Source organism: Nesoenas mayeri (genome assembly GCF_963082525.1).
Source record: "Nesoenas mayeri genome assembly, chromosome: 2".
NCBI classification, from domain to species: Eukaryota; Metazoa; Chordata; class Aves; order Columbiformes; family Columbidae; genus Nesoenas; species Nesoenas mayeri.
In genome coordinates this window covers 7,366,287-7,389,400 of record NC_137543.1, presented here as the reverse complement: position 1 = coordinate 7,389,400, position 23,114 = coordinate 7,366,287, and the positions used below count along the sequence as shown (strand labels likewise).

General features: G+C 39.4%; 1 protein-coding gene across 1 annotated transcript in view; it reads right to left on the bottom strand.

Annotated features, from left to right (window-relative positions):
• The window catches only part of FAM135B (family with sequence similarity 135 member B), a gene marked incomplete at both ends in the record, with an annotated part of 141,581 nt that overhangs the window by 14,469 nt on the left and 103,998 nt on the right, over window positions 1-23,114 (bottom strand). The window contains 5 exons of the mRNA XM_080339210.1: window positions 469-623; window positions 5,480-5,553; window positions 8,262-8,417; window positions 11,966-12,015; window positions 16,020-16,173. Of these exons, the coding sequence (XP_080195336.1) occupies window positions 469-623; window positions 5,480-5,553; window positions 8,262-8,417; window positions 11,966-12,015; window positions 16,020-16,173 (589 nt within the window). The remainder of the gene's footprint in view (window positions 1-468; window positions 624-5,479; window positions 5,554-8,261; window positions 8,418-11,965; window positions 12,016-16,019; window positions 16,174-23,114) is intronic.

The window sequence follows — 23,114 nt, the reverse complement described above, 5'->3', positions numbered from 1 at the left end:
AATTCTTAATTAAAAATTCGATTTGAGTACTCAAGGGGAGAATATTTTTTTGGAAAGCAACGCTGCCTTTCAGGGACAGTGTTCGGCTTTATGCTGAAATAATGTTTTTTGTTCTGAGTTTTCTTACCACTAGATGTCACACTAGGTATGAAAATCATAGTGCTGTTTTTCTTTTTAAATTGGTACCACAAAAAAAATTCCAAAAGATCTTGTTTTCTTTCTATATTTCTCCTCCATCTCTTGTAACTAAATGGCTTACTTTGAAGTTGAGAAATATGAAGCTACAGGAAACACTCTAGTTTGCTAGTAGGGAAAACAGGAGAATTTACCTATATTACACAGTAGATCACACTGATTCAAGCCAGAGCTGGTCCAAGGGATGTGAGATTTCTTACCTTGGGCTGGGGAAGTGAACCTCTCTCAGCTCAAGCTGGCTCATGAAGCTGTACCTTGTGGGGTTCCACTCACCTTTGCAAGGCATGTCCATGTACCTATCTTCAAAGATTACTGGGAGAGTGTTCCAGTCCCCATCTATGTCAAGGCATTCTGCCGGAAGTGGGGGCATGCTGGTGAAGTACTCCGAATTACGAATTTCTGTAGAAATCTGTCCATGACTTTGGATCCTGGCAGCAAAGTACAAAATAATTTGAGTGTTTGAGTAGTTACCATGCTGTTTCTCCATTACTCCTGCAAGTCTGGCAGCCGAGCTGGATATGTAGGCAGAGGACAGCACAATGTGCTTGAAAGGAGAGAAGTCAATATTGTCTACCTGGGGGGTACTCAGCTCTCCTAGGAGGTTTCTTGTGAGTTGATTTCTGTCTCTCAGTTAGAAATAAATTGAACTTGCATAAACCTTAATGGCAAAAACTGTATTTTTGAAATTATTCCAGCTGTCACTGCTACTTGTAGAACTCATTGCTGTTCTCCCAGGAGTCACTGCAGCTGGCTGAGACTGGATCCCTCAGTCAGGAAAAGAGGTCTGCTACTCTGTCTGTGGCAAGGCTTTCAAAACCCAAATGCAGGAAGTAATAATCAAAAATTCAATTGAGCAATACATCCTAGAAGGATGTATGGCAGGCCCTCTATATCACTTATACCATGCCTCAGAGCACTGCGATATACATACCTAATGCATCTGGAAAATCTTGGACACATCAGTTCAGCTTCCGCCTGTTGGCAGAACTAGAATGACCATTTCCATCTTTTGGATTATGTAAAACACTACCTGGCTTTCATCACCGACATTAAATTAGCACATGAATGTGGGTTCAGCTATAATAAATACAATAATTTTTAGTTCTGATGAGCTTCCTATCTAAACATCTTCCCCAAAAGGTGGGGAAAACGTCAAATACAAAGTTTGTTAATTTGTGTTGACTCTTTGATCAATTAGTCTGTTTATCCTAAAGAATAAATAGGAGGACAAAAAAGCTTTTCATGGATGGCCAGCTGGAAGGAATTCTGCAAAGATCCAAAAGACAGCAAAATGGAAATCTTTCTGATTAGCATTGACAAAAAGTATATAATCATCATATGGCAATTGATTGGACACACTTTACACATTATGAAGCAAAACTCAAACAGCAGGTTTGTAATTCATGCCAGCATCGAATATTTCTATGTCCAGACACAAATAACTTGTTCAGCTTCAAATTCAGAACATAACTGTTGCTGTCTGTCATTTACTCTTACCTGTAGGCCAGTTATTTTTTCATCAAAGAGAAACAAGTCCTGGTTTGCTAAAACATGACTCAGACAGGAGTCACAAATAGCTAACTGCTCATTCTGGCCTGCAGCAACACCTGGGTATTTGGAGTTAACTCTTAGCATCATAATTCAGTTATCACTGACACACTAATTAATAGTAGCAGCACTTTACTAAAGACCACATGTAAAAATAATAAAGTAAGACTGCTTCGAGACCAAACTCTGGCACAAAAGATGAATCATTGATATTGAAAGGTGTGAGAAAAAAATATTTTCTCTGTAAAATATTGGAAGGATATGTCACCTGCCAGAGGCTCTCTGTGCAATGCCCAGCCTAATGAAAATGGTGTGTCCTCTCCTGTCCTAGCAGTCAAAGGCTGCCAGGCATGTAGGCACCACACAGAACTTATAACAACACTGCAGGAAGCATCAAAAAAAACCCCTCTTGTCTGGTAAGAAGCAACTGAGGGAAAAAAAACCCTGTTACTCTTTGAGGCGATTTTACAGCACCTGGGACATTGTGAGCTCATCTCACCTGGAGCCTCTGTGAACCCAGTTAATACTCACTACTGCCACCCCTAACATTAATAATACTTCGGCAGCCAAGACACTGCTTTTCTAAATGCACAACCAAAAAGAAAAGATAACTCTGCCATGAAGCCCACAAAGACCTAATTTACTATAGGCCAAACGTCAAAGTTTGTTAACTATTTCACCTTTTTTTCTTTTACTCAGTCTCCTTGATAATTAACGAGGAAAAAATTGTTTTTGTGTAAGAAACAGGCTAGTTCTGTGGCTGCTGGAAGAAATAAAAGCATTTCATGCAATTAGGCTTCCCCCTGTGCAGGGTTAGGTTTGCTTGAATAAGGCCATGAGTGTCTGTGCCCTCACATGATGATCTTGATGTGTGGTTTTTCTTTTACATAGCTCACTTAAAACCTGACATGAGAGGACAAAGTGAGCACAGCTGGTGCTGCTCTAATTTGGAAGAAAAAGGTAGCCTTGTAGAACCTATCTGCTAATGAAGTCATGGCCCTTTTTGCTAACACTGAATCAGCCCTAATGTCCCTAGTGACAGGTCTGAGAAAGTAATTTTCTTCTTTTCACAAGGTCAGAAGCACATGTCTCACTTAAGCCTCATCATCCTCACAGGACTTGATGTCGTGACCTTTAAGCTCCCTCTGAAAGATGGATTTCCACACTGCTAGTGCTGTGGTCCCCCCCATGGATGGGCTGTTTCTGTGCACATATAGTCCAGACATCTCTCATTGCTCAGAAATTCAAATCTGAGCATCTTTCTTTGAACTCTGCCTTCAAGGGTCAGGTCCTGAGTATTACTGTACAATCATATAATCATAGAATGGTTTGGGTTGGAAGGGACTTTCAAAGGTCATCTAATCCAACCCCTTGCAATGAGCAGGGACCTCTTCAACCAGATCAGGTTGTTCAGAACCCTTTCCAGCCTGGCCTGGGATGCCTTCATGGATGGGGCAACTACCACCTCTCTGGGCAAATCCTGGCTCCATATTCCTAAAGCTGGATTGTTAATACACACCTCCTCATCCAATAATCTTATATATCCAAATCTGGGCAAGGCAAAGTATCTGGGTTCTCTGAAGCATTATGCAGCCAGTGGACCTTTCTGGAGTGAGACATGGCTTTTAGAAGCTTAGGACTTTTGGAAAATGGTTGGTTTAGTAAACTAGCATCCAAATAAAACAATTAGGCTCTATTTTTATTTGAAAAATAAATACGTTCTTTCTCTGTTTTTTTCGTAGTTGCAGCTGAAGTTCTGAGAGGATCGAGGCAAGAAGGTTCTTGGCAGGATTGAATCCTGCAAAATATGTGTATAAATCAGCCAGAATAAAGGACAGACAGCTGACTAAATCCTAATCTCCAGGCAACTTGTTGCAGTGTTTCGCCACCTTCATAATAAAAAAATTCTTCCTTATATCCATGTACTCTAGTCTCAATCATTGGCTAAAACTGGAGGCAGGATTTGCCCTGGTGTAGCTGTAAAACTGTCTCTTCATACTCTCCAGCTTGGCTCCAAGTAAAAAGTGTCAAGCAGAAGGAAATGCTTACCTTGCTAATGTTTTATAACATATTTTTATGAATTCAGACGAATGCAACATTTGTTTTCCCAGACTGTTTTGCACTGTTGATTCTTGGTCAATAGACTATCAGATTTGAGCTTATCTCACACCCATGGTTTCTCCGGATAACGTGGTGTTATACTCCATTCCTGTCTTCCATTGCTACATCAAGTAAACATTCACAGCTTTGTACTGGCTGCTTAATGCTCCAGTCTACATTTAAAGATACTTCCTGCTATAGAAAGTAAGGCTGAACTAAACACAAAAAGAAATCCATGACTGCCTATCCCCAAAAGAATATATTAAGGATGGCAAAAAGCAAATGTTTAAATCATAGGATCAGAGGATCATAGAATCATTCTAGTTGGAAGACATCCTCAAGATCATCGACTCCAGCTGCTCCAGGCACTAAACCATGTCCCTAAGAACCTCATTTTTAAACATCTCCAGGGCTGGTGACTCCACCACTGCCCTGGGCAGCCTGTTCCAATGCCTGACAACCCTTTCCATGAAGAAGTTTTTTTTTTCTAATATCCAATCTAAACCTCCCCTGGTGCAACTTAAAGTCATTTCTTCTCATCCTATCACTTGCTACTTGGGTGAAGAGACCAACACCCTTCATCATACAAACTCTTTTCAGTTAATTGTAGAGAATGAGAAGGTCTCTCCTCAGCCTTTTTTTCTCCAGGCTAAACAGTCCCGGTTTCCTCAGGTGCTCCTCATCAGGCTTGTGCTCCAGCCCCTCCTCCAGCTCCATTCACTTCTCTGAACTCGCTCCAGCACCTCAAGGCCTTCCTTGTAGTGAGGGGCCCAAAACTGAACACAGGATTCGAGGTGTGGCCTCACCAGATGATCACTGCCCTGGACCTGTTGGCCACAGTATTCTTGATACAAGCCAGGATGCTGTTGGCCTTTCACTTGTTGTTGCTCACCTGGAAACACACTGGCTCATGTTCAGCCGGCTGTCATTCAACACCCCCAGGTCTTTTCCCCCAGGCACTTTCCAGCCACTCTTCTCCCAGCTTGTAGCCCTGCCTGGGGTTGTTGTGACCCAAGTGCAGGACCTGGCACTTGGCCTTGTTGAACCTTATATAATTGGACTTAGCCCGTTGATCCTTCTGGTCCAGATCCCCCTGTAGATCCTTCCTACCCTCCAGCAGATCAATATTCCTGCCTAACTTGGAGTAATTTGCAAACTTACTAAAGGTGCACTCAAACCCCTCATCCAGATCATTGATAAAGAGATAAAATAGAACTTTTAAGCTTTTCTTGATTGTCAGCAGTCATTTCCCATTAAAAGTGCCACTGGATCTTATTTCGTGGGTTTAGGAAGTTAATTAAAGGCATCAAAAATATTTCCACCTGTCCTGAAGGTGATGGTGCTGGTGAAAATGTGGTCTGAAAAGAAATGAACACAATTGCAACCGAGAAGATGTGTGGGGGAGAGAATCTCATGCACCATATCCCTAGAATATAGAAATCTTGAAATTAACAATCTCTGGAGCCTGACTGGAGTCACTTTTGACACTGATTTTGATGATTTTACAATACAGAGGTAGGACAGATCCAGTGGCTTCTCTAAAACCTAACTGCTCCATGCCCAGTAGAAAAATGTTTTAAACTACATTTTCATTCATTCCCATGACAGAGGAGCATTAACGGTTTATTTTACTTACAGGCCTTCCTGAAACGTGAGCACAGTGGGTTTCTGGTGCTCGGTACAGAAGAAGGCTTCTGAGAATCTCCTTACCTGAGGGAGAAACACACAAGTTAAACCTAAGATCTGATGAAAGGTGCCAAGTACAATCAAGCTAATGACAAACCAGTGACTGTCAGAACCAGATTCCTCAGTATGTTCCATCTGCTTTGCACTACTCTGTTGACAGAAAGAAAAAAAGAACTCAGTTCTACTTTACTTTCCCAGTCCAGCACAATGCAGTTGGTGGTGTTGTATATTTTGTTGGGAGATAAGAAATGTCCCTTGACAATAAGTCAAGATTTTCTTACGTGCATCTCCTGTCTACTTTTCTAAAAGCCATCAAATTTAACATTTTCCCCTGTAATCTTAAAATGGGGAAGACTTGTTCCTTTCTCATCATGAAAATCATGTGGCAGCAGTGGAATGGGTTACTGAATCAGGACAATTCATAATTGATCATTTCTTCTATGGGAACATCCACATTGACTCCCAAGAGAGTAAAGTAACTCTTCAATATCAGCCCAAAGGAGAATAAGCCCTTTCATGGTAGAAACATATCTGCCTATGTCATCATCCTTACAAATGAGAGCTCTTCAATTCTCTTCATGGACATTACATCTGTTCAGTGTTGCATAATCAATTACAAAAGAGTCACAAATCTGAAGTAGCTGGCAGAGCACAGAGTGTGAAATAAGCTATAAAAAATTCAGTGCTGCTATCTTCCCTGGAATAAGCTTTGAGTTTCAATGAATCAAGCATAATATGTAATCAAGTGTACTAAGCTGTTAAACTGCAGCCCATACATTACTAATAATATTTGTAAAAGTGACCTCTGTTACAGTGTTAGAATATGACAGCAAAATGTATATGTCATAACATCTCTGCATCTCCCTAAACCCCAGCTGTGCCTCAACAAACAGCCTTTCTGAAAAAAACTACTAGCATCCCTTCAAAAAGATTCTGCCTTAATAGTATGACTTTTCATCTGGAGCTCTCAAACTGTTTTCCAGAGCTGGAAAATTTTCATTACACAGAGCTTACATGAGGAACTGAAGCACACAAAGTTGTATAATTTGTCAAAGACCAAGCAGGCAGTCAGCATCAATTGAAGTTGGAACCACAGGCTGTGATTCACCTTGCTGGGCCTGGGATCATACAGAATTGGTTCCTTTGGCTGAAAGCCACAGTTCCTCTTAGAGTCAAGGGACACCCAGTCTCAGCATCAGCCACTTAGTGACTTCTTCCTGAATTTTATGCCCCCTTTTTTGAAAGCTCACACCATTCTCTTGGGGACACCAACCAGAGTTTCTCTTATTACTCCAGAGAATAACCAGGCCTCCAATAACTTTAACAGGAACCAGAACATAAGCTGGAAGGTCAATACTACACTGTAGATGCCTAAAGCTAAGCAAGGTAAATCTTAGCCTTTCCTCTAATGATTAGTTCAGACTATGAGTTCAGCTCAGGTGATGTGCTGACTTGATGTCTGGTCAATAACCAAAACCATCCTAATAGAAGACCCAGCATGCATTGAACTAATCAGATAAGCAGATCTGATAGTTAGCTCAAAAGACAAATGCTTTTCTGCCTTCTTTATTATCAAGTACAAGAAGCAATTTCCACATGTGAATAGTATTAGTATTATGTTGCGTGCACCTCACTAGGGGGACGGCAAGAACTATGTATGTATATATGCATACACATGTGACATAGTAAAAAGAACAGTGTTGGTTTTTGCTGGGGTAGAGTTAATATTCTTCATAGTAGCCAATATGGGGCTAGGCTTTGGATTTGTGCTGAAAACAGTGGGGATAACACAGGGATGCTTTAGTTACTGCTGAGCAGTGCTTACACAGAGTCAAGGTCATTTCTGCTCCTCACATTGTCCTGACAGCGAGTTGCCTAGGAGTGTACAAGGAGATGGGAGAGGACACAGCTGGAACATCTTACCCCAAGTGACCAAAGGGATATTCCATATCATACAACATCATGCTCAGCTTATAAAGCTGAGAGAAGAAGAAGGAACAGGAGGGTGTTCAGAGTGATGATGTTTCTCTTCCCAAGTCACCATCACATGTGATGGAACCTGGCTTTCCTGGGGGTGGCTGAACACCTGCCTGCCCATGCAAAGCAGTGAATGAATTGCTTGTTTTACTTTGCTTGTGTGTGTGGTGTGTGGCTTTTGCTTTACTTGTTAAACTGTCTTTATCTCAATCCACAAGTTTTCTCACTTTTACTCTTCTGATTCTCTCTCCCACTCCAGTGTAGGGGAATGAGCGAGTGGCTGTGTGGTGCTTAATTGCCATGTGGGGTTAAACCACAAGAAGAATAAATCAGTATTCCACATGTTAGTTTTGTGAAAGAAGTTTAGATAAAATAATCTTTTTTTATTATTTTTCATTGCAATGCTTGTGTTTTTTTAAAACAAATGTTTATGATTTATGGATATCTAGTAAGTACAGGTGATATCTACCTCTTCCCATGCACCTCCTGTTCCACATCAGATTCTGGTGTTCAAAGTGCTCTCATTTTGCACAGGATCCTGGGTCCCATAAAAGCAACAGCCTTCATTCCAGAAACTGAAATCTGTAATTTTTAATCTTGTGCTTCACCTCTTCTTCACCTCTTTTCCTACTTACCCCAACTCCAGTAAAAACTCATATGGGCAGAACAGTATTGGAAATATATATCCAGATAAATTATTAATGTCTATCCAGAGGTTACCATTACTGAACTCGCTTTTGACTTCTTAACATTACCCTTAGCATGTGATGTTCCTGAGTCAGATAAGCTGTGACTTCTGGATGGAGAGTTGCTACTTCCAGGAACTGGGTCCACAGGGTGAGGAGGTGGGAGCAAAGCCAGGCAAGGTCCTTGCTTATCTGTTCTGCTATCTTCTCCGGATTGCTCAACAGCTGGAGGAGAGAAAGGACATTTTGAGATCAAGACAGTGAAAATAAGGAAAATCAGTTAATAGGTTAGATTAACTCCTTTTAGGAAGAACAGCAACAACAACAACAAAAAAATCCTCTTATTTTAAAATTATTATAAAAGCTAGAATTTTTAGTTATTTTACCCCAAATAAAGCTGGTGAGACTTTTGCTTTTGCTCTTCAAAATCCTCACATTTCAGCTCAATGCGTCTCAGTTACGCAATTGATGAGCAAGAAGTGGGAACAGCCTCAATTTTTGTAAACGTTTTACTGCAGATGTAGTTATTGAGGGAAAAAAAAAACACAAAGTCGCTTTCAAATTATCCACCAGATGGTGCTGGATGCTCTGAAATCATAGACCACAGCCAGTCATCCCCTTCCTGATAGTAAAAGAAGCCTTCTCAGCCATGTCACACTAAGATCCCAGATGGGTGATTTGCTGGGGGGGGAACAATCAACAAACGCAAAACACTGTGTTCTCAATACATCCTGGAGTTTGCTGTTGCTTCTCTCCCACACTACAACACACTGGGGCCCTCTGTGCCCTCCAACTCTAGATTGCAACTCAGTGCTAAAGCTATGCAGCCCATGAAGTATATGTCATAACTGAGCCTTCATCTATTCCTAGGGCCCCTATCTGTTTCCATGAAACCAGTAATACTACCAAAAACACTCCAGAAATAATATCAGAGGAATTGCTTATCTGTTCTTGGCCCAGGTCTTTTATTCCCTAGGACTGCAATCTAGCTGAAAACCTGCTTGTTTTTCACATTTTATTATGCAGGTAGTTTCCAGATTGGTGATGCTGCAAACTAAGCCATGATTAAAAGCAAATTATCTGTGTGAGAGAAACAGAGAAAATGCTTGTGTGGATAACACAGAAATTGTCACTGAGATTACATTGTTTGGGTGCCATTCCTTTGTAATGATTTGTCCAAAATGGTACAAGCTCCAGTACCGATTCTAGTACTGGAAAAATCAGAGAGACGCTGGTAGACAAAAGATTCTCCCAAAAATTTCTCTTTATAGAGTCATGGCACTATCTTACTTACTACACTCAATTTTATGTGCTGTATGTTTTGGTTTTGGGTTGGTTTGTTTGTTTGTATGTTTGTTTGTTTTTTTCTTAGTAAGCTGCCTCTTACATCATAAACTGAAAACATAGTTTTCAAAGAAGATGCATTATTAATATAAGCCGTACTAGGAATAGGTGTATGATGACTATTTTTCTATTTTATATTATGGAGAGAAAGGAAGGAATTGCTCTCCAATAGTGTAGTTGACACTCATTGAGCTAAAATATGAGGGGTTTAAAGAATAAAAGCCAAAGTCTCACCAGCTTTATTTGGGGTAAAATAACTGGTAACAGAGGAAGGAGGGAAGGGAGGGAGAAAGGGAGGAAGGGAGGGAGGGAGGAAAGAAGGGAAGAAGGGAGGGAGAAAGGAAGAAAGGGAAGGAGAAAGGGAGGGTGGAAGGAAGGAAGGAAGGAAGGAAGGAAGGAAGGAAGGAAGGAAGGGAGGAAGGGAGGGAGGGAGGGAGGAGGGAAGGGAAAATGCCTACTTATAACTGCTACACACAGGACAAGAGCTGAGCAACACTAGTGGTGCAGGTCAAATCCCAAGGACTCAGCTCCTCAGACCAAAACCCAGCAATTAAAATTATCACCAAATGTGATTCTTACTGTTCCATTCACATACCCACTGCTGGGCTGTTCCCTGGGACTGCACCTTTCAAGCCCCACTCAAGGTACTCTGGCTTTAACAATACCATCACACAAAACAAATCAACAGTGTGGTTTGTTTGTTGTTTGTTTTTTTTTTTTTAATTATTTTGAAGGAGTTATTTTTGCTTGTTTGTTAACAAATCAATCACACAATTAAAAAAAAAAAAAAAATTCCTTCCATTTTCTCCTGCATTGAGTATCTGCTGTGTTCTTGCATAGAATACAAAGCTATGGCAGGTTAAACTAAGTTTTTTCTCTTTCATTTGTATTTAATTTTAAAAATGGACATGGCTCTGGTAACACAATGGCAATGGGAGACTAACCCTACAAGCTTCTCTCTGTATGTTTTTTAGTAGAGTTTTCTTCCCTTATAAATGGCTGGTTTTTTTATGTTCTGCTGAAAATAAATTATTCCAGTTCACATACTCCCAGAGACAAAATACTGGCAGAGCATTGCCAATACTAATCTGTGCACCATACACAGGTACATACAACTTCAGCACTTAAGCTGCAGTGATGGTCAATGCTGTGTCTATGTCCCTCCAATATTGTACAAGATCTCAAAGTTTATGTTTTCAGAGTCTTTGCAATTTCGCTGTCTTTATAATCAAATTATATATAGATGGAGAGAAAGTTATCAACCCAGGATGCCAAGAAAAAATGTTTTCACAACATTGAGGAAAACCGAAGTTTTTACAACACGCCAGAGAACCAGCTGCTCTAGATTTTGTGTTCACCTACTTGTTGCTACACTGTTCCCAGCAGCTTTCAAACAACAGTCAATACAGTCTGGTTTTAGTAATATTTCCATATAAAACAAGTCAATAAGCTTTTTGGGAGAACATGAACTGGGCAGGAATTAGAAAATACAGATAAATTAATGCTGGCATTTTCTAATGTATGCCAAGCCAATTTGGACTTTCCAAGGCTCATAGAAAATAAGTCCAAATGAGTCTCTGGATTGTGTAGTCTGACCTCCTATACCCTTACAGCTGGTAGACCTGAGTCCAATAACTTATGTTTCTCTAAATTAAATTCATAAGAAATCAGATTTCTTGCAAATTATTCAAATCATAACTTAAAATTAAGAAATTTGCCATTTCAAACATTTTTCACCCATGGCTGACAAACATTAGCCCACCATTCGTAACTGTAATGTGAATGTACTTCGAGTGTTATTTGGTTTTAGTTTCCCTCCATTGTTATTTAATCATTATGCCCTATGCTGTCCCTCTTGCTAATAAACTAAGTAAATCAAATTTATTAAAGCTCTGATTATAAATCATTTTCCTCAGTGATCAGCTGATGCTTGTATTTCTTCCTTGCACCCTCGGCAATCTGTCTGTGTCTTGCTTGAAATAAACGTGGTAGAAGCATGTTCAAGAGAGTAATTCAGTCACTTCTGTGCCAAAATTACTTTTTTACTCTCATGAGCTTCCCTAGACATTTAGGCATTTTTATTTGAGAAGATATGATTGTACAACCTGTCAAAGTATCTTTTCTCCTGTCATCGTAAAAGCTGAACCTATCTACGAATCATTTTTTCTCTGCACATTCTGATACTGAGGGCTAGGCTCACTGAAGGATGTTAAATCAATCCAGCTGGTGACTTGTTAAAAGTGACAGAAACATTTTTTAAGTGACTAATCAAAATTATATTAAATAGTTAGTGGAAGAGAAACGTTCAACAAACTTTCTGGTGACACCAAATTCTCCTTCTCCCCACTCTGATATGTGACTGGGTTGTCTCAGTGCACTTGAAAAACGGACTTGAAAAAACAGTGGGCAAATGCTGTTGAAGAAAATACCTGTAGCTCCATACAAATCTGAGATAACGTCTCTTCCACAGGTAGCTCCTCTAGGAAATAAAGAAAAAAAAAAAAAAAAAAAAAAGACATGCAGGTATGAGAACAGTAGATGTGAAATGTTAATGCTCTGCTTTTTATTCAAGTGAGAAATAGGTCATTTGATATTCTTCCCCAACAGAGACAAGTTTCAGTTTAGATGTGGGCACTCCACATCCCACCTTGTACTTGTGCAGGTGGAGGTACAACTTCTGCTTATGTAACCTGGACAACTAAACATATAGAAGTACTGAAATGTTGTTTTCAGGACAAATAAAACATAATTTGGCTTTTCATTGTCTAACCTCTGTTTTACTAGAAGTTTGCTTATTAGCCTTTGGTATTTGTGGCCAACTCCAGAGCTGAAGGCAAAGTCTCACCATTGCGAAGTCTGAGCAAATGATGTGCAAGAAATGGCTCTCCCTGTTGTGCAACATAGGACTGTGTAAGTGGTACCAGATGTCTCACAAGTAAAAGATTGGGCACATCTGTATTGCCTTGTGGAGTGTGAAGTACCTCTCCACTCCTCCAGCAAACAGCAGCATTTTGAGGTAGTCCTGAGAAAACCCAGCACAGAGACTCCACTTTAAATGCACCACAGACTATAAGGCAAAGGAGAACATAAATCAACTCTCCAACTTGGGCAACCTGATTTTGAAATGTGGAATTTTCTAATAGTATCTATAAAGAAACAAAGCAGAACAACCAACAGGCCAATTCCCGTCCCTAGTCCCCAAATGACTCTTTTTAAATAGTACTCAAGAATGGAAAAGGACAGAGTGAGATGGGTAACATATTGAAAAGACCATCCTTAGATGGTAAAATTTTGGACACAATCATCCCCACTTTCAATGTTTAAACTATTTTTTTTTATATATATACCACTCAGGAAACTAGAAAAACAAATTAAGAAAGTCTGCAGAGATTTATAGTCTTGTGTCACGGAGTCACCCCGAGGTTAGTTTAAGGAACAACAGAGTCCAAAACAACTTTTATTAAACCAGTGAGAAACACGGATTTAGCACTCCAAAAATTACTTAAATACAGGTTCGCATATCAGTTGAGGAAAATTATTAAAGGGCAGCAACTAATACAACAGGCAGTCCACAGAGTGCATGCACATGGCTTCACCAAAACAATGCTGGAGCCGGCCATGAGTCCTGGAGAAGTATACACTTGCCTAAACTCGGTGTGGGATTATTTTTAAAGAGATACACGTACTCGTAGTGAGTACGGGAAGTGTACACTCGTGATTCTGCGAGGGTAAATTTATAATACACTCGCGATTGTGCGAGGAAATAATTTATACACGTGCTCGTATTGAGCACGGAAAGTTACAAGTGCAAATGTGCACGGAAAGTACACGTGCTTGTATTAAGCACGGAAAGTATGCGTGCAAATGTGCACGGAAATTTACACATGCAAATGTGCACGGAAGGAAAATACACCCTCAATTCTGTGAGGATTAATTTTACACGTGCTCATATTGAGCACAGAAAGTTACATGTGCATATGTGCATGGAAAGTATAAATATACTCGCAATCCTGCGAGAGGTTTTACTCACACCCGTGGCGGCACGGCAAGCGGAGTCTCCATCCTGCGGGGGGCTCTCGGCGGCAGCATCTTGTTCGTGCTCCGAAAGACCCGCGACAATGGGCGGAGTCTTGACGAGAGTCCCGTTTTTATATTCGCTAATCAGATCTGACTGTAGGCATTCTAGAAACTTCTCTGCACCCCCACACTGGCCGTGGGTGCCCCTGAAGCCTCCAAACATCCCCCACATTGGCCGCAGGCGCCCAGCGGCTCAGTGGCGCCTCGGCACTCCCTTCTCCTAATGGCCCTGGCCAGGGTGCTCTGGGGCCAAACAAAAGAAGCTGTTAGCCTCAAGTAGCAGAGAGAGAGGGAGATGTGCCTACTCCTTCCATACTGAAGGAGGGAGGGGGAGAGAGGGGGGTTTGCATTCTGCCACATCTTGGATTTGTCTTAACTATCTTTAGAATATATGACGAGATTAATCTGACCAATACAGATGTTTACAAATGAATGAGACATTTGTATTCTACTCCTGGTCAGTGGAGAAAAATGAGTAAGCACAAGGTGCCATCCATGCCATCGCAATCAGAAAGCACTACTTGTCAGATAACATATTTTATTGTCCTAAATGCGCCTGTTTCTCCCCAATGACTGTAAGAAGATTATAGATATAAATGTTTGCTTCATATTCATCATACTGGGTGAATTTTAGCCCCCATAATTTTGCACAGGTTTGCAACAGGCACCAGAAGACTAGCCTTAAAAACAAAACTTCAGTAGATTTTCAGACTATGAATAAAATAATGCAAATTGCACTCTGCTCAAGAGGCTAAAAAGGGCATTTACATTTAGCCAATTTGCATGCGTTACAACAAGTACATTTGCAAATTAAGTGGCTGCTTCAGTAACAGTAGTAATTTGAAAACCAAGCTAATTGTATTTAGAAAGCCAATATGTGTTCTGATGTTGCTCTGGAGTTGTGGTCAACCAATCGCACGTAACTCTGCCATTGCCCAACCTATAACCCTGTCCAGGTGAGACACAAATCATCTGTTATATATGCCTGTTAACCAGGATGCCTGAAGCATGTGTTCTGTTGCATATTGGATTCTGAGAACTCATAAGTGGCAAATAAATGCTGTATTTTTTTTTTCCCCCATTGCTGGATTGAATAACATAATATATGCTTGTCTCACCCTATAAGTTTTGGGTTATCTTGAAGTGAAATATATATTGAGGACAAAGGCATGAAGTGGAAAATAGGAGCTATGAAGGTCGTAAGACTGTAAAGCATAATGTAATATATTTGATAGTTCTTGGATGCAAACACTGTACAGTGAAACTGGAAAATGTTTTTATTTTTTCTCTTTTCAAATCTACTGGCCAATGCAACTGACTGTCCTAATACGATTATCTTTGAAATATAATGAACTGATAACTTCAAAACCTGTACACTGAATGACAAAGACACGAAAACACAGATGTGAAATCATGAGCCACATTTCTTGAATTCAAAGAAGCAGGTGGGAGAGCAGAAATTAGTTGGAGATGCGCCTCGTTTTCACAGGTCATGCTGTCATTACATACAGAATCACAGAATCAACTGGGTTGGAAAAAACCTCAGAGATCACCAAGTCCAACCCTTGGTCCAACTCCAGTCCATTGACTAGATCATGGCACTAAGTGCCATGTCCAATCTCAGTTTAAAAACCTCCAGGGCCAGTGAGTCCAGCACCTCCCTGAGCAGCCATTCTAATGCCTGACCACTCTCTCTGGAAAGAATTGCTTTCTAATAGCCAGCCTAAATTTCCCCTGGCAGAGTTGAAGCTCATGGCCACTTGTCCTGTTGCTGACTGCCTGGGAGAAGAGACCAGTCCCCACACGAGTAAACACAAATTACAGAGCTACATCCCACAAATCAAGCCAGCCAGCACTTGCACATTGGACCTATGAGGCCTGATCAGACAAAAAAAGCTTCTGTCAAAATCAGAAAATCTATTAAACAATTGAATTAGGAAGAAAAGCAGCATCATTTTAAATAGCAAGTTGTAATTATGTAACTGTCAGGGCAGAAATAAAATGCAAATGGTAAATGCGGGAGTATGTTTCAAAAACACTCATATCACCTGTCAGATTTTTCTTTTCAGTTTTAAAAATACATTTAATCAAGAGTAAAAAATATGTTAGAGTCTTCCCCAGACTTCATGGCATTTCAGAACTGGAAATCTAGTTCTTCAAAAAGTAAGGCTGAAATAATCACTGAAAGGTAATATTTTGAGAAATTTATCAAAACATTTTACTCCTCTACATAAGGCCACATATAAGGCAATAATCTTTAACCGTGCGCCAAAATAAACACTAATCAGAAAACAAGGACAAAAATCCTCTAAAATCTCTGAATAGCCCAAGAATTTGGTACTAAAATGTTTATTGAAAATGCAGCAGTGTAAAATATTCAGTGATTTTAAATGTCTGCTGACTTACCCAACTTCAGCTGTGGTAAATCAGGAATCTCCTTCATTATGAGGGTGTAGTACATATGAAGTCCTCTTTGGGCATTCAAGAGCAGAAGACAGAGGTCCTTATGCCATTTGTATGCGTGCTGCATGCAGTTTTCAGACGGGACATAAAAATTCCCCTGTGCAACAAAAGTATCAAGAAAACAAAACACAGAGATTAAAATTAATGGTTTGCATTTGTACCAGAGGTTTCTACAAAAATCCAGCTGTGGGAAGCCTTTCACTTATAATCAAGCAACTCAAGAGAGGTTTTAACCATTCCTACCTTCTAGCCACCTAACTGATCAGGTGCATAACCATAATAGTATCTCATTCTACATGTACACTTTGCCCATTAGGTCCCAGCAATGTCATCAAATGTACGAAGACCCTCAGTCCAAACAGTCCAACAGAGAAGTCCATCTCTGTCCTTCACACATATCCCACTGCAGAGCCAACATCTCCCCATAACGTAGACAGTGCTGTGCAAAATATACCCTCTACACAATAGGAGGAGTGGAAAGGACTAAAAAGATGGATACACTCACTTTCCTTTTTCCTCATGGTCTCTTATCCCTCTCTGCAAATCTTGTAGCTTGATAGTATCACAGTATGCTTTGGTATGCATACTAGTGAAAAAAATGTAGATGGCATTCCTATCCTATCAACAAATATGACTCACTCTGTACTCCAGGATCAATGTCTAGATTAGTATATTTCTTGTGGGAGGAGATGTAATTGGACAGATCACAGCATGTTTCACACAAAAATCTCCCAGACAACATATTTACACTTAGAACATAAGCTGAGTTTGCATTAGGGTGCCATAAATCAAAACTTTTCGCTTCTGTCAAAAAACACCACTTGTATAAATTAGTCATATTTGAAATTTGCACTGCTCAGACTTAAAATAGAACTATTAAACTGTGGTTTTGTGCCCAGGATTTCATGGAGAATTGCAAGGAGTAGTATGACAACTATCAGTAACAGTTAGTGTTTCTGTGGTCTGTCTATACATTTTACAGTTTTTATCCAATGATGCAATAAAATGGTATTTGGGCACTTGCAATCAATGATTATGTCTGGTGGTTGTTCCCCCAAACAGGACTAAGTTCTCTGTATTGCAGAAGAAGAAAGGGTTGTGAAAAAAGAGAAGTGAGAAAGCCATCTAGGTGCTCTGTCCTTGAAAGATCATGTAAATGGAGAATACATCTGGATCTGCTTTTTACAGCACATGGGCTGCACAAAGGCACCAGGATAAAGCTCTCACTGCTGCATGACTATGGAGAAACATGAACAGTTTGTAACTTAGTCTACTGCTTATCACTGATGGGGTAAGAATACAATTCCTAAATACCCACTAGGTACTAGTTGCCTTTTCAGATTCTGGTTTTGCATCTCCTGGAGCAACAGCGAATACTCACCAACCACACACCAGTGCATCTCCTGTGGTTTTCTCCCTTTGACTTCCCTAAAGCCTGTGTTTCATGACTTAGCTTAAGCTGGGGTGTTTCTCTCAGCTTTCTCATGCAAATCTTTAATATATTAACTAGCATTCTGCGGTAGACACAAAGGGCAATGCTCATCCTGACTCACAAAGAAATGGTTGATGATGAAAATTGATGGAGTTGGTTCCTCTTGGAAGGCTTCAAAACCTCCACCCTCAGCATGAATGTATTTTACTGTCACCATGGAATACAGAAATACTGCTGGAAACAACAGAAAATTGGAAGGCAATTGATATATATAATGCAATGAAAAAATGTCTTATAATCCATTGCTGATTTTTTTAGGCAAAAATTACTCTGGTGTTTAAATGTTAAACTGACAAACAGAAGGAAAAATGTGAGATAATTTCATAGTTCACATCAATACTATAACATGGTATTGTTGTGCACGACTGCATTTTAATACAGCTATTTGCAGGCTTTCTTGGCATTGATTACCATTTAAAACTAAAAATAAAATCTGGGATTGAGCTTAAAAAAATGTGTGAATTGAAGTTGTTGAAAATCTTTGTAAATTAGCTCTATTTATTTTTTTTTTTAGTGTTTGTCCAAATCTGTTCTTTCTAATTTGTCAAGATACAGATGATATAAATGTGTGCCTAGAGAGCTGAAAAGATTGGTCCCAGATCTCCTTTCTCTTCCTGTCCCAGCTCTCTGGAAGAAATATCTGTGCCAAAGAAGGTACTGTGCCTTGAGAATACCATTGCACGGGAGGAACAGGAATGCACAGTCACAACCCAAGGCAATGCCAAACAGGCACAATCCAGGCTGTGCCACGCATGACTAAGGGGCCATATCATTCAGTTGAACCTTTTTGATGAAACTCTATAAAATAGCAGCTGACTTTGAAAACCAGTTGTTTAATGGGAACATCCAAGCTCATCTGAAAAATCATCTTGTCAAGGTGGAAAGAGTGTGATAGAAAAAGGACAACAAGATCCAAATCTCTGGTCCTTCAGTGCCGTACAGACATCACTGCTCTCACAGGACTGTTTCTTCTGAAAGTTGTCACACGTTAACAGGATGGAGAGCAGGACATAACAGTGATTGTTAAACCCACCACAAGGACAATATAAGCTAATGCAAACTAAGATCTGTGCATCCTCGTCTGCAGGGAACCCATCAGGGCAGGCAGCTGTCAGATGGTGTCATTATAAACAGTTTATCCATCACTCTTCACTAAGCTGGGAAATGTTAAGAAATGTCTTCTTTTGAGATGGCTTGAAGATTGCAAACCTTCCACATTTGCTATTTTCATTTCATCTTCTGCACATTTATTTAGGTGGTCCCCTGTTTCCTAGGCTATAGCCTGAAACATAGATTCAGAACACAATACTAGCAAATCAAGTTCAGTAACAAACATGGTACATGTTATTCTAAGGAAAAACACTGCTGTAAGACTAGCAGCTGGGAAAAAACAGTGGCTGTGACCCATTAAACAGCTACAAAACACTCAGCTCTCTGGGTTTCTTAAATCAGGAGGACAGATATCAGTTTAATTCTGGTTAAGACAAAACTCCTATTAAAACAAAAGTTTATACAGAAGCTGAAAATCCCAGCTTGCAAAAAGCATGATGGGTGTAATATCCATTGCCAAAGTATGTTAGGTTCCTTTGTAATGATTCTCATGACCTTTTGAGTTAATTCTTTTGGTCTACTGTTTTCTTAATCTCATTAGTTTCCAGGTAGACAGATTTTTCTAGGCTACTTGGAAAATGAATCTGCACTGATTTCCTTTTCCAAGACCCTTTTCTATCTGTAAGAGTAGACTCTATGTCTGGCTTTTGCCCCTTTCTGTTGAAAATTTTGGGAGCATGTGAATGCCTGCCACATCTTCACTTCAAGGCTTACTCCCTAAAGGTACTCTGATACTGAGGATGGATGACAACATAGAAGCTAATAATACTGACACCAGAGAAAAGTATGACTTCCATTATGCCAACATCAACAGAGGCAAAATAGATCAAGAAAGCCAAGACAGAATCACAGAATCAACTACGTTGGAAAAGACCTCAGAGATCACCAAGTCCAACCCTTGGTCCAACTCCAGTCCATTGACTAGATCATGGCACTAAGTGCCATGTCCAATCTCAGTTTAAAAACCTCCAGGGCCAGTGAGTCCAGCACCTCCCTGGGCAGCCATTCCAATGCCTGACCACTCTTTCTGTAAAGAATTTCTTTCTAATATCCAGCCTAAAATTCCCCTGGCAGAGTTGAAGCCCATGGTCCCTTGTCCTATTGCTGACTGCCTGGGAGAAGAGCCCAATCCCCACCTGGCTAGAACTTCCCTTCAGGTAGTTCTAGAGAGTGAGGAGCTCACCTCTAAGCCTCCTCTTCTCCAGACTAAACAAGCCCAGCTCCCTCAGCCTCTCCCCATAGGGCTTGTGTTCAAGTCCCTTCACCGGTCTTGTTGCTCTTTTCTGGACCCGTTCCAGCACTTCAATATCTTTCCTGACATGATGGAAAAAGAGGCAATCAGGAAGATAATACAAAAAGCTGCAAATAATGGTGATGATTGCAGAATCTGCAATGATTTGGTTTAAGATTTTTTTTTTCTTTTTTTTTTTTTTTTTCCTGTGATATTTGTAACTCTGTAGCTCTACCTGCTTGATCCCCTGAGGTTCCCCCAGTTTGGGAAACTCCCCTGTGCACTGTGGTAGAGAACTCTGATGCCAGTGTCACCAGCAGCTGAACTGCTTACCTCAGCAGCTAGATAAATGTAAAATAGTTTGTAGCTCCTTGCTTCTCAGTGATGAAATAGAGCAACTAATTTTCCTGTGTCAGGTGAGCACTTTGCACACATTATATCAAAAGGGATCGATCACTTAAGGTATGTCTGCAGGATATCATGAAGAATTATGTACATATAGCCTTAATTTATCCATTTCTCAGTTTACTGAGGAGTGATGACATAGTGAAAAACCTTGCAAAATGCCAGCTGAAAACAACTGCCTGTTTCAGAAATGTGTTCAGTTCAAGTTGATCTTGTTCAGCAAACCTATCGCCCAACAATGGACTGTCACTGCCCGTTATCCATCTGTCCTCTAAGGTGTTCTTCTAGATTTACCCAGCCAAGTAAAATAGCCTACACAATCAACAACCCCAAACAAACTAAACATTCTTGACAATATCCTTGCTGAATACATTTAAATAAATCAGCCTTTTAAATGAATACATTTCCTGTGTAATGCTCTTTTCAGTCAACAGATTTGTCCTATAATCAGAGTATATTGCTTTATAAATGTACTTTTCCTTTATAAAAAGAGAAAGGAAAATTACTTGAGAAAAGGAAACAGTGTAATTAAATAAGGTTCATGCCAATTCATTATTCAAATGCAGAGAGCAATTTCTGAGTATCCACTTCCAGTGTACTAAATGTATCTAATATCAAAGGCACCAACTGGATTTCACAGTTTGTAATATGCAGTAAGTTGCTTGTATTTTTTTCGTATTAAAGTAATTTCACAAGCTATGTTAACTATGTACAATGTTCAACAATAGCACTAACAGTTGGTAAATTAGATGCTTTATGTTTAATGTAATTCAAACAGTGTTTCGCAATTCCAATTAAAATTCAAATTGCTTGTCAAGAATTTTAAGATACTAAAAATCCATTCCAGACTAAATAGACAAGCTTTGCAGTCTCCAACAGTCTTTCATTAGCAGACAGAACTAGCCACCTTGCCTATTTCTGGCAAAGATCTGGAGAACTACTTGAAACAGAGGAATAAATCTCAGCATTCCAAGATGAATATAGTTTCTGAGGTCACAGTGTCTGCCCATTCATCTTCATGCCCATATTGGTCGCCTAATATGTAAATTTTATTCAAGTTCCAAACTCTACTTCAGAGACTGTTTCCTAGGATGGATTTCCGGTTATTTGGTGTTCGGAAATCAAATTATAATTATGGCTTGGGCTAATACATTATTGTTTACACCTCATTATATATATATATATTTTTTTTTTTTAAAGTAAGGTTATTAAAAGATAAGGAATTTTGGTAATTAGGGATATGACTGAAGCATGCAAGCAGAGGAATATTCTTTCACATGTGTAGGAACACTAATGACAGTTATTTCTATTTTACACATATATTACATATATTTGTGTTTTTGTGGACATAAAAGATAAGATCTCTAAAATATAATATATATTATATTATCTTGTACATATCTGTATGTACCCACATAAAAATATGTATATGCATATGTACGTTTCCATTCAGCCAGGGGAAAAAAAAATGAAACCAAAACAACTCTCCCTCAATCCACTGATCAGTAGAAAATAACTAGATCCCTGTGCCAGACAGTGAAAAATTATCGGCAAATATGAAACCATACTGAAGACATTGAAATCCACAGTAGCCAACTTGTGAATGCCATTCTGTAGTGACATACCGTTTCCTCAGCAAACACTGAATGTTCAATCACACTATTTGTGTATGTGTCACCTGCCAGTGCTACCAAAAGTTTTTTCTAAATGCTGTCTGAATTTAGCATTCTTTGAGACATAGGAAAAGGTCCTCAAGACATTAAATGTCTAAAAGTGTGGTGAAAATGGGCAGCCAATAAAGAAAAGGGACTTTAAATATTTCTTTAACAGAAAGACTGTAGACTACATAGAACAGACATGGTACACAAATCTTGATCTTATCTGGCAGAAAAATAATACATTTCTGTGTTCTCCATCTGTCAGCAGCAGACCTGTGAACACAGAACTTTCTTGAGCGATGGGTGACAACCACATAAGTCAGCTCCTATAAGCATCGTTCTTCTAATATCTACTAACAGGAAGACAACATGCTTATGGGAGAACGAGTTATGGAAAATTGGGAAAATTAAGTACCTTCCATCAAACAAAGTGAAACCTAGAACCAAACATGTAAGATAAGCAGATATATTGGACTGGGATGCACTTGAATGTGCATATTCTATCAACTTAATAAATTGCCTTGATGGTATTGATTTACTAGTCTGCTATATAATATGATGGTTCATTACTCAAAGCTCTAAAATAAAAATAATATCATTATGTTATATTTATATGACACTAGTAACACTAATCAAAAGTGTCAATAAAAGACAATAGTTAGGAAGACATTGACTATATATGTAACTATTCTTTGCCTCTCACTAAATCTGTCATGTAAGAAAACATAGGCTAGTATTTCATAAATGCAAGATGCAATTTGACATTTACATTAACTTTTAGAATCACTTTGTTAAAACCATTGGGATGATAATGTAGTGAAAATAAATAATATTTGAGATTGGAGTCAGATTTAGTGCTGATTTACACTTTGTACAAAATTAGCAGGAAGAAAGTATTGGACTTGAGACCATTGATAAACAGGAACCTTAAGGCTTGATAAAGAGCCATCCTCTGAACAGGGAGAAGACAATTATCCTCGTCAGGTCTAATGGTTGGGTCTCAGTGTTTCAATACTATAAGTTACTGTTCAAAACATAAGTTGTAGATTTCTAATTACCAGTGGCTTGGGAAAAAGTGCCCAAGAAAGTAGTTGATTAATGTAAAAATATAATTCTAGTTAAAAAAAAAGTTCCACAAGTCA